The sequence below is a fragment of the Dipteris shenzhenensis genome, chromosome 3 (assembly GCF_047967505.1).
Source record: "Dipteris shenzhenensis isolate YYH24624 ecotype China chromosome 3, Dip_SZ_1.0, whole genome shotgun sequence".
NCBI lineage: Eukaryota > Viridiplantae > Streptophyta > Polypodiopsida > Gleicheniales > Dipteridaceae > Dipteris > Dipteris shenzhenensis.
Window position 1 is genome coordinate 54,446,778 of NC_141598.1, and position 12,360 is coordinate 54,459,137.

General features: G+C 40.3%; 1 protein-coding gene across 2 annotated transcripts; it reads left to right on the forward strand.

The window, feature by feature from the left end:
* Positions 1-8,453: 8,453 nt before the first annotated feature.
* On the forward strand, positions 8,454-10,434 carry LOC147904012 (uncharacterized). Of its 2 annotated transcripts, none has more exons than XM_087372877.1 (2): positions 8,454-8,958; positions 9,081-10,434. In XM_087372877.1, exons 1-2 carry the CDS (start codon positions 8,503-8,505, stop codon positions 9,876-9,878), a joined length of 1,254 nt encoding a protein of 417 aa, XP_087229003.1. In that variant the 5' UTR covers positions 8,454-8,502; the 3' UTR covers positions 9,879-10,434. The 2 variants fall into 2 exon arrangements, with proteins under 2 accessions (XP_087229003.1, XP_087229005.1); XM_087372879.1 differs by having other exon boundaries at positions 8,454-8,949.
* The last annotated feature ends 1,926 nt before the right edge of the window (positions 10,435-12,360 follow it).

Here is a 12,360-nt window from a genome sequence, read left to right on the forward strand (position 1 = left end):
CAGTGTTTCAATATGGATGGGGGGAAGGTTGTAAGCACTCCATTTTCACCATATGTGAAAATGAGTCAGATAGATAGTCCCAAATTAGATAAGGAGAGGGCCAATATGGTCAAGGTTCCTTATGAATTGGCAGTTGGGAGTCTAATGTATGCTATGATAGCTACTAGACCAGACATTACATTTGCAATAGGAGTTGTTAGCTGGTATATGGCTAATCCAAGAAAGAGGCATTGGGAGGTAGTTAAGTGCATCATGAGGTACATGAAGGGTACCAAGGAGATGTGCATATGCTTGGAAGAGGAGAGATGTGTGTACTAGGATACACAGATTCAGACTATGTGCAAGGCATGTGGATACTAGGAGATCCACTTCTAGCTATGTGTTCACCTTTATAGGTGGTTAAGTGTTGTGGATGTCTCACACATAGGACTGTGTTGCTTTGTCTACCATAGAGGTCAAGCATGTTGTAGCCACAGAGGTTTGCAAGAAGGCTATAAGGCTTGATTGGCTAATAGGAGACTTGGGGATTCATACACGTGTACCGACATTGCATAGTAATTCCATGAGTCCTATTCAATTTGATCGTTCATACAAAGACCAAACACATTGAGGCTAGGTAGCATTTCATCAGGGGGATGCTTGAGGAGAAGCAAATAGAGCTTGTCCAGGTTCATAGAGATGATAACCCTGTAGATATGATGTGACGAAGAGTCTGCCTACTTAGCGGTTTGAGTATTGTCATATATTGATGGGCATTGGATAGTAAGCCCACTGGCTATTCTCCCTTAAAGGCACATTGGCCTTTAAATGGGAGGTTGTGGGGGTTAAAGGCCATTGTGCCTTAATCTCGATTATGTACAATACTCACACACACACATATATATAGATGACATAGAAGACTTGGGTGTTCTGCACCCACCAAAGCTTGTGTAGCTCTGTTCTGGCTCTCCCTCTCTCTCACCCTCTTCCATTCTGCTTTCGTTGCTGAGATCTCTCAAGTTGGTATGTGTCATGTGAGGGGATGGATAAGAGAATATGCTAAGCGATGGAAAAGCGCATATGCTCATATCCACCTTATCTCATTTTGTACTTGAAAGCAAAGGGATGAAGCTCTTATATTTTGAAGGCATGAAGCTAATGACTTGTAGGTTACTTTTAATGATGGTTTGGATATGGTCATTTAATTCAGGTGCATGTATGCTTTGTTGTATTCTTATAATGCTTGGGTGTCCATATTATAGATGTTTTTATCGAACCTATACTTATATATTAATAGAAAATCCTAGCAAAAGTTCAACAAGCTAGTTTTTTTGGTTTCATAATATTGATAGAACATAGTATAATTTTATATATTTTCTTTTGAAATTTAAAGAGAAGGATGTTAATCCTGGCAAAACTTTAAATAATATTCTCATTAAAGTTTCAAATCTTGGTGAATATTTCAAATATTTATTTTTATTAGGGCATACAAACTTTCACCACCAATATAAAAGTTTTGCTTCTTAATGAAACTAACATGAAAAAATCATCCATGGTCCATATCGCTTTCTTTTGTTCTTAACATGTCCTCTTGGAGAGAACTTGTGTGTTGGAGTTAATTTATGCAGTTTGTGAGCATTGCTATAATGTGTTTCTATAAACCCCGTTTCCAAAGTCTTTATATTGTGCAAGAAAGAGAGCAAAAAGGAGCACAAAGAAATAGAACATTAAAAGTTATAAGGTTAAGAGCTGTAACTTCTTTACGAAATGGCATTGCATATGGACTTGAAAAAGAGTAAATATATTTCAAGATCATCTTTACAAAAGAATCTAGATACACATGTTCACAATAAAATGTCTCATATAATAGGTTTGTGTGAAAATCATCTCAATGGACAAATGTGTTAAAGTCCACATCAAAAGTACCATGAATGCTAGGTCCTACACCCTGGCTATCCAGATTGGTCAAGTCCACAATATTGAATGCATCAACATCATCTTTTGCCTCTAAGTCACCAAAATTGATTTTGTATCATTGGAGCTGCATCTCTCGGGTGTGGACACATTCTCTTAGGTCCTTAATCTCTTTGGCTTGTCTTGAAATCTCAGCTTACAAGTACTCGGTGATAACACCCTATTGACAAAGAGATATGGCCAACATAGCTAGGTCAATAAGGTCATTGTGTTCCTATGGAGTCAATAAGCAAGTCCTCTAAGATATTGGCTCTCTATTCTCAACCCTTGCTTGCTTGTGCTCAGTAGGATGTCTGTTGCCTATGCCCGACAATTGGTGTCTATTGGTCCAGTCTATGCATTAGTGCAAGACATGTACATACACTTGTTGGATGAGGTGCATGGGAATTTGTTGATTGTTTGGCATGTTCTCTTCAACTTTTATGAATCACTAGAGTAGAATGTGTGCTAGAGCCTTGTGTCATAGGTCATATAAATTGGGCTATAAGTACTTATTACTAGCATGTCCACTTGAAAGAAACACTATGTTTCTTATGAACTCACTCGAACAAATCCTGGCCACTTGTCAGAGAGAGAGTGCCTTGTCTTGCATGGTCTCGACCTATGGCAAACACACCCAATCCCTCCCTTCCAAGGATCTCTCACTGCTTGTTCAAAATGGCTTGAGCCTTAGCATGATTTAATTGCTCATCCAAATCGGCCTCTTGAGACCCTACATCGTCTCGAGATGTGTCCATAGATACCTCGGGATGCTGCTGATCAGGAACATTCTCTCCCTCTATGCTCATTTCAATCCTAAAATTAACCCTAAAAAATGACACAATTAACACATCAAGAACATACGAACGTGTATAAAGTAATGATAATTGCATTAAACCATATCAAAGAATAGCAACTTAACACTTATCATAGTAGCATGAAACATATTTAAACAAATTACTTAATTTCAAATTATTTGTTTTTTAAAAATTGTAGCAACATGACACTTTTTAAATCTAGCAAGATTACTTTATTTCAATTTAGTTATTTTTAAAAAATCGTACCAACATGACACTTACTTAAACAACTTACTTAATTTCAAATTATACAAATAATATTTAAGTAATCATCCTGGACTCACGACTCAACAATTTTCCAAAAATGATCATGTTAGAGCCATCACGTCACAAAATGTACAAGGTTGTATCAGATGTTATATCAAACATTTGCTAGTCTAATTCCTTGGTTAGGACTGAGTTGCAAACCACATCTTGCTGCAATATTAAAAACACTACAAAAATCTGTTGTTGGCAGATAACTGTTTGGGTCTGTGTGCTTTCCTTGGACTGCAAGTTGACATAGGCACGTGATTAAGCTTGTGCAGGACTAGTATAAATTGGTGGTACCCAAACATCTATCATCTTAAGAATATGGTGGGAGATTGCACACACATCTTGTGTAGTACTAAAAGGTAGGGGATTAGTGGAAAGGCACTCTGAAGCTATGTGGCAAAATCCTTGAGCAAAAGACATAACAGTCGTGGGACTATTAATCTTCAATGTCGGATAGTGTTTGTTGGTTCTCGTCAGTGTTATCATTCCCCAATCACAAATGCCCAGATACAGTTTTTCATATGACTCTGAGAAATGAAGCATAATGTTTTGTACATGCAAATCATTATGTAGGACATTAAATTGGTGCATGTAATCAACAGTGCATACAAGTGCACTTAGAAGATAAAAAACATGATGATGGACACGTGGAGCTCTAACAAGAAATTTTGCATCATCTCTATGTCCTACTGGTGCACAAGCCTCTTTCCATCATGTTCGATATATGTCATCCATCTATCCAAATGATTTCCATTCCAAAATGGGAATATTATCAATGGATTAGTATCAAATACTTGACCTATAGCTCAAATGATGATGCCAGGGTGTGTGACATCCCCCAAGCATGTGGCTTATATCCAATGCTTTCATCTACAAATCCTCTACTATCATCCTGCTATCCAGGAGTGCTTGAACATCTTTCATGCGTAAACTTTATGGTTATTAAGAGAGTTGATGGAAATGTGGCATATGCTAACATTGCTAGACGTGCCCGTGCTCACAGCTGCTGATGGTGTGAATCGAACATCCCGTGGAGTGCTGGTTGCTATGGCAACCTCGTTAAACAGGTTTTAGCATGATGTTTTGGTGGCATGGCTACTGGTGAAGGCGAGGGAATTGTGGGTGCATATATGGGCAAGTACAAAGAAGAGGAAACCTATCTAGTTGTGTGGGGGGATGTGTAAAAGGTGTGAAATCATGATGTGGCCTCTTCGAGAGGTGTGCAACTAATTTCAAAACGTAAGTTGGGTGTGGATATGGTGATATAGGGGGTGGGGGACCATGTGCAAAAAAGGAAAGCAGTGGTTATGGCTATGGATGTGGGGGATGCAATGGTTGTGGCTTTGGATGCAGTGGTGGAATGTAGTGGTTGTGGCTGTGGAAAGGGGGAGATGCAATGGTACTTGGGTATGTGATGGTACTTGAGGAGGTGGGTGCTAGGGACGTGGGTGCATGGGTGGAATGAAGAATGAGGTAGCTCCCTTGCCCTTGAAGGCTCACCACACATTTTGTATGTACATGACTCTAGCTTCTATGGTGGGACCCTCCCACTTTGTGTCATAGGCAACGACATCTCGATCTATTTCACACAATGCCCTCACTCCACCCTCGTCCATTATTTGTACAAGATTTTGCACGCTACTTTCACCATAGTTGAAAGCGGTCCTAATCGACATTCATTAATAAGTGCATGTTCTCATTCTTCAGCACCCCCTTTTGAATTTTAGTGAGATCAAGCTTTATCCTCTCTCCCGCATGAGCCATGGAGTGCAACAATGAAGTTGCAAAATAGAATTTGAAATCGATTCAGAGCTAGCAATGACAAATAACCTCAGGGCATGCACTACTAAGAAACCCAATGTATCATGTGCATTCAAGGGATATTTTAAAAACCCCTCAACTAAAATTTCCCTTCAATAAAAACACCCCTCTTTACTTTTGGACTAAGTGATTTGTCTTAAAAGTTGAATTCAAAAACCGCTCTTGTTATTGTAATCCTATTAAATTTTTGCAAAAAAATTCATAGACGCTCAAGCTAATTTTTTACTCATCTAAAAGTACAATTAAATCACAACAAACCTATTTGAGACCTCGTGAATGTGGTGACCAACCATTCATGTACCTCTAATACCAGGCTTTAACTGTAACACACAATTATCAAGGGATAGTTGAGTGCCCAACCTATTGTGTCTATGAACATATTGCATCATATCAAGCATATACTACAACACATAACTCTTAATGGGGACATGAGAGCCAGACTAAGTATTTATGAAAACATCTCTAAACTTAGACTACGACACACAACTCTCAAGATTGATAAGAGACATGAGTGCACAACTAAGCGTCTATATAAATTAAGATTGCAACACACAAATGTCACAAGAGAGATGAGTGCCAATCTTAGATAAACAACAAACATTAAAATCAAAGGAGAGACTATAACACACACCTCTCATAAAAGAGATGAGTGCTAGCTTCGACTGCAAACATGTAAACATGAATATTGAAATCAAGACCGCAACACACAACTCTCATAAAAGAGAGATGAGCACAAGATGAATGCCAGACTTAGGTTAAAAACAAACATTAAAATCAAAGTGGAGACTACAACACACAACTCTTGTAAAAGAGATGAGTGCTGGCCCCGAATGCAAACACGCAAACATGAATATTGAAACTGAGACTGCAACCCACAACTCTCTCAAGACAGATAAGTGCTAGCCTTAGATAAAAAAACAAACATTAAAACCAAAGCAAAGGCTACAACACACAACTCTCATGAAAGAGATGAGTGCTAGCCCCGAATGTAAACATGCAAACATGAATATTGAAATCGAGACTACAACACACAACTCTCATAAGAGAGATGAGTGCTAGTCTCGAACATGGGAGATAAGTTTACCTTTGCAAGAGAAAAACGAGTGCATTGGTAGGCAGGTGGGGGCCCTAGCAAGTAGGTGGACAGGAAGGAATTGATGCAAATGAAGATTTACTTTGTTATACTAGTTTTATTTGTACGAATAAAGTGGGTTATTCGTACTAATAAATGTATTTGTACAAATACTAGGTTATTCGTACGAATAAATTTATTCTTACGAATAAAACTAGATAATTTGGTTGCTTCGTTTTAAATTGGAAAAAATGTGTATTTGGTTGCTTCGTTTCAAATTTATTCTTATGAATAAATTTATTCCGACGAATACATTTATTCTTATGAATAAAACTAGATAATTTGGTTGCTTCGTTTTAAATTGGAAAAAACGTGCATTTGGCCCATTTTTTCCAATTAAAAAAAAATCAGACGAATTAATTCAATTGAGACTAATGCATTTCAAGGATTTCCTTTATATTGTATCCACTAGTTGGTTTCAAAAGGGTGATTCAAAGTGGGTTGCCAAGAGATGAAGCATGTCGAAGTATTTATATGCTGGAAATCATTTTTTATTATTTTCCAATGGTCTTACATTGCAGTGCACATGGATCCTTGAATGCTTTGTACATGTTATAGCTAGTTATAGTGGCTACTTATTTAAATTATGCATATCTATCAACACAAATAGTAATCAATCCTTTGCTCATTATATTCACCTTCAGCTAGACACACATCTTCACAACTAATAAATATCTCATTAAAATCTATCACCATGATAGTACATTTGGTAAGTTTCACATATCTTCATGATTGCATGTGAAAGGTGTTATAATATTGTAATGAAGGAAAAAAAGAAGCCTACCAACTTTCATGGTATTATGTGCTTTCATAAATGGGAACGCTAAAGAGAGATATAGTACTCATCAGATGGCTATCAAAAGGGTCCAAAATGTAAATGTATATTGACTCATAGCCTAGCCCAAAATTGAATACACTTTTATTCTTAATTATGCCCAATAATTCAAAAGGCTTGTAGGAATGAAATATGTTTATTGTCCTTTCTTGTGAACTATAATAGACTTGAGGTTCGATGGAGTGTTTTTAACTCATTCTATGCTTGCATGTAAAATGTGTATACATTCATTCAGTGTCGACAACTTAGTTGGAAAACAAAACTCCAATGTAGGTTGGTTTGCAAGATGTACTAATCACTCAAACTCCATCTTTCAGGAAAGGTAGATGAAGTTTTAGGAAAATTCTATGCTATCACTTAATATTGCTTAGATCTTCTTTCGGACATACCTGGTGCACAAACTCCTTGATGTACTGTAAGTGACTTTGCATTAAGATTCACAAGCGGGTTGAGTTATGTTCATGTAATACTAACTTGTGTAGATTAAACATCTTTGCCCTCATGGAGTACATATATGGTTAGCATAAGGTTTGATTTCTAGAAGAGAGTTTGTAGGTGAAGGGCGCATGGACACCCCCAAGTATTACCTTTATCCTTGGGGGGTGCACTGCCAAGAAGCCCTACGTATCACATGCATTCAATCCCTCGACTAAATTTTTTTCTCTATAATACCACCCCTGTTCACTTATGAACTAACATATTTTTTTCTAAAGTTGAATTAAAAACCCACTCTTGTTATTGTAATCTTGTTAAAATTTTCCTTGAAGTTGCATTAAAATACCTCTCCTTTTGAATGAACGTGGTACACTAAAATTCTGTGATCAGGTGAACCCCCTGAGCCTTTATCCAATAATTTTTTAGCCTACAAGAGAGGTGTTATAAAGTGAAGTGTCGAGTGCCCAAATACAATAAGTATCTAACATGTGCCAAAGGATTCAAAGGGAACTGTGCTCATAAAAGTAGACTATATACCAAGCATTTTACCTCATGCTCTTGCTTTCGGTACTAGACATCTAAGGTAACTACAGATGATATGGAAGCTCAGAACGGATCTAGAAAAAGGCCGAAGGGAGGTGCATCTCACCTTGGAGCAATGATGAGCACACATTGATCGCAGATGGCGACACTGAGCACACATTGGATAGTGGCACTCTATCTCCCACCCATGGCATTGAGAAGAAGGTAAAACTTGCACCGACGTTGAGCCGCTGTTACGGAGTGCAAAGTCGGTGGGTACTCCGTAACAAAGTCGGTGGGTAGGCCGAGGCTAAAGAAGATTGGAGCTGTGGTAGGGGCCGTTGGATATGATCACATGCAGGCAAAGGAGGCCGTTGGATGTACTACTACTAGTTCACGTTGATTGTTTCGGGGAATTTGTCCGATGGATGTTTGACCTACTCACTGGATTGTCCGATGCTCGGAGGGAGGTCGCTCAGTAACACGGCTAGTCGGCTATTCTCCCATCACTTACGAATTGCGAGGTGCGATTGTGCACACGGAGAGCCAACGAGAGTGACTCCATGTACAGGCCCCAGGCCAACTAAGGCTGGCTTCAATGGCGACTGGCGAAAGAGGATTTAGACACTGAATTGCGACCACGCCTCCGTAGATCATCGGATGAGACTGCAAGACTCCCGTGTGAGCAATCGAGAGACTATAGCCACAGAGCCATGGAACACCCCCAAGCAGCTGATGTACGCTCCATCAGACTCGAGGAGAGCTTTGAGCCCTCTAGCCCCTCCCACCCAGCTTGCTCTTCGCCTCTCCTTCCTCACCTCTTCAGCCCTAGCACTCCTGTCCGCCGCTGGAAGATTTACCACGCGAAGGACGGTCATCTTTTGTATGCCCGGCATCCTTACAACACGCACTGCCCCTCCTCCCCGCTTACCGATCTGGCGCCTTCTTCTCATCCACTTGCAGATGTATTGTCTGCTCGTAAACTCGCCGCTTCATACTGGGAGCAACGGGGATATCTTCTCATCGATGGAATCCAGCATCGTGCCGTTCATCTTCGAAAAGAAGATCTGCCCTCTAATCTTGTGGAAGATTCGCAGGACTGGTCTTCTCTATGTGCGTCCGACATGCCCGCATGTGTTTCTGAAAGTCTCAACTTCGAGGTATACGAGGTTCGTTAATTATGCCAGTACGTCCAGCATGTAAAATATGGAGTGTACGCATGTTAGATTACGAGGTCCATTATCCATATCTTAGGCAGCCTGCAGGTACTAATTTTGGTCTTACCTTCCAGCATTGGCACGCTAGCGCTTCTACTAGAGACCCTATCAGCATGCCTGAGAAATCTCATTGTGAAGAAGACCAAGAAGGGGATGAACAAGTTACTCTCACGGATGTGCTTGACTGTTTGAGGTCAATTGAGGACAATGAAACAGCGTGTGTCTCTGCGCTTGGAACAGTACATCTAGTACTTGAAGATGCTTATGCGCACTTGCAAGAGCTTAAGCTTTCCCACAAGGTGATTGTTCGTGACATCAGTGCCTTTCTGAGAAGGTCCGAAGAGAAGGTGACGAAGTTGCGAAAGAAAGAGGAGCTTCGGATGAAAGTAAAATTCTGGCACTTAAGAGAGGAGTTGGAAAAGGAAAGGAACGCTTGTAACAATCTAAAGATTCAGAATATAAGGCTCGCTAAAGATCTGTCAGACGCTAAGAAAGCCACGGCAAGAGTCTGCAGGTTGCTTAAGAGGGAGCAGACAGCAAGGGAATTGGTGGAGAATGTTTGCGAAGAGCTAGCACGGGAAATAGGAGACGACATGGTGGAAGTTGAGGAGCTGAAGAGAGAGGTAGAGGAAGGACGCAAGATGCTAAGAATAGCAGCGTTATGGGGGGAGGAGAGGCAGGTTTCCGAGACGGAGTCTAAGGTACAAGGCAAGGATTTGGTGATCGAAGATCTGAAAAACAAACTGGAGAATTTAATGGGGACGGACGAGGGGTCAAAGCTGGATCCTGAAAGGCAAGAGAAGGTGAAGCAAGCCGGAACGCCGAGCACGCGCTCGGTGCGCTCCAAGAAAATGCAGATTATGGATCACTAGAGGATGGAGAAGGCAACAGCACTTCAGATGGGAGCAAAAACCAACAAGATGAATCGAGCGTGGTGATGGAATTGGAGATGCATTTTGGTGCAGGTGTAAGCGAATGAGCACAAGATCTCTCTGCGGTGAGCAATTGTCCTGCAGGTCGCTCAACGAGAAAAGAAAGAATAGAGGGGCTAGTGGTCAATAATCTCTAAGTTTGTACAGTCCTTCGATCAACATGTTAAAAGTGCTTGAAATCTTAGCCCACTTGAAGTACGGTAAGCTGAAATATAGGCTTAGCCTAACGTACTCGGCACGGGGAAAACGAAAATTGCTGAAAATATAGCTTCAGGCAATAAGCGGAACGCTACTCTCAGCAAGATTCCTGTTAGCGACTTTTGATGGTCAAGCTAAGTATACAAAATCGGGACTCTTTTAAAAGCCCTCCCCTCCCCCTTTCCCTCGCAAACCGATGCTGCCGCGCCCCCGGCGACGCCCCGCGCACCTCCCACCGTAGCCATACCCATACATGCACTCACGCACACATTAATGTGTAGTTTTGGGAAAAAGTAAAATTATATTTGGTACATAGGGAAAAACGATCATCTTTTCAGCTAGAAAAAAAGCTAAGGCTAGATCTTCATCTCAAAACATAATAAAGTTAGCATTCTTTTGTCTCTTCCAACTCATGAGAGAGTGAGAGAGAGAGAGAGAGAGAGAGAGAGATTGATTTTAGTTGAACCATTGTAACAATGTAGAGAAACTTAGCTTATATGATAGACATCATAAAGGGAAGTATCCAAGGAATGCCTCAAGAATTAATATGTCTCTAAGGGGCATGAAAGGATATGCTAGATGGTCCAGAATGCAGTAAAACTAACCCATGAAAATATAGGGGCATAGTTGGCAAGAGAGAAGCAAAATCTCCCAAATAACAAAAAATGCTTGGAAAAATGATGCGAAGGAAATGAATATAGAGTCCAACGACAATGCCACAAGGAGATGCCGAGCACAACAAGACAAAGCAACTATAGATGTGCCTGATAAACGCGCAAAATAGCGAGCGCGTCTATAAGCACAGAGAGAATAGTGAAAATACGGGTGCAATTATTAGCGTGTCTAATAGTGCGGTTATTAATGCATCTAGTAGCGTGTCTACACTGTCATCTAGACGCGTTTATAAACGCACAACAAAGAATACAAACAGTAAAATTTTATTGCAGGTGGATAAATGTACATCATTGCTTTCCAAACATTGCCCATGATTGCCAAAGCACATAATTTTAATAAAAATATCAATGCTTTTTGGCAAACCCACATATACAAAAATTAAGTGAGCTGAGGAGAATGAGATAATATATAAAATAGTTTTGCCAATATCAATGATGGGCTACGGTTCGATCTCATCCTCAATGAGATCAACCCTTGCCAAACTATCTACTTCAAAATCCAAACCAATGTTGAATTCTACAAATACATTCGGCCCACTAGTACTTGTGCTACTGTGCTCATCGAAATGAGCATCACCAATGGTAGGCTCGTCCTCATGGGTAATGGCCTGAATATCTGAATCTCCTATATCATGATCATCCTCCTCTCTCGTATCACGATCATCATCACCTCCATGGCCATGATCATCCTCCATACGCTCCATATTTGTAAATGCACTATACATCACTTTGGAACGTGGTGTAATAGATATGACATCATACATGCTACCACCTTTTATTATCCAGCATTGGTTGATAGACAACCTAATTCAAACATAGATACAATCATGTTATTTTCCTTGGTTGATACGCTTCACATTTTGTATAGTGTAAAGTACCTCACAAGCTCACTCATCTTATAAATACAATCCTTCATGTCCTTCGGTGCACTACGAGAAATGCTAGCAGGTAGTATGAATTGAACACATGAGCGATGGTTGATTAGTTGCTTCTACACTCCCAAATTTGGAAGCAAAAATATTATTGCTCTACACCTCTTTTCTTGCTCTTTGTGAAGGCCCCCTTCAAACAACTCATGCATCCAGTGGGAGTACGAATTATAGTGATAGCTCGCTTCACCACCACCATCTCTAAGAGCTTTGATAACTTCCATGGTGCATGGGGTAAAAAGGCACGCCCATTTGGCCTCTCTTGTGGCCAAGCTTCACACATCCTCCTTGTGGTGGGAGAAATCGATGGTGATGAACTCATAGATGACCTTATTCAACATGTTTTCCCATGAAGCAACTAGCGAAGGACCACAAACAGGACATGCATGGTAACCTGATGTAGTACTGAGACCTAAATAATAGACTCAATTGTGTAAGCAAGGTGGGTTTAGGGTGCCACATTGATTTCCTACTCATAATTAAAAGTTCAAGGCCTACCTCAACACTCGCCGTAGCCTGGGAAGTCATGCATCATCCACATCAAGATTGCTTTGCAATTGAAGTCTCATGATGAGGGAGGCTTGCTCACGTCATGCACCTCAATACCTCTCTAAAGTACCT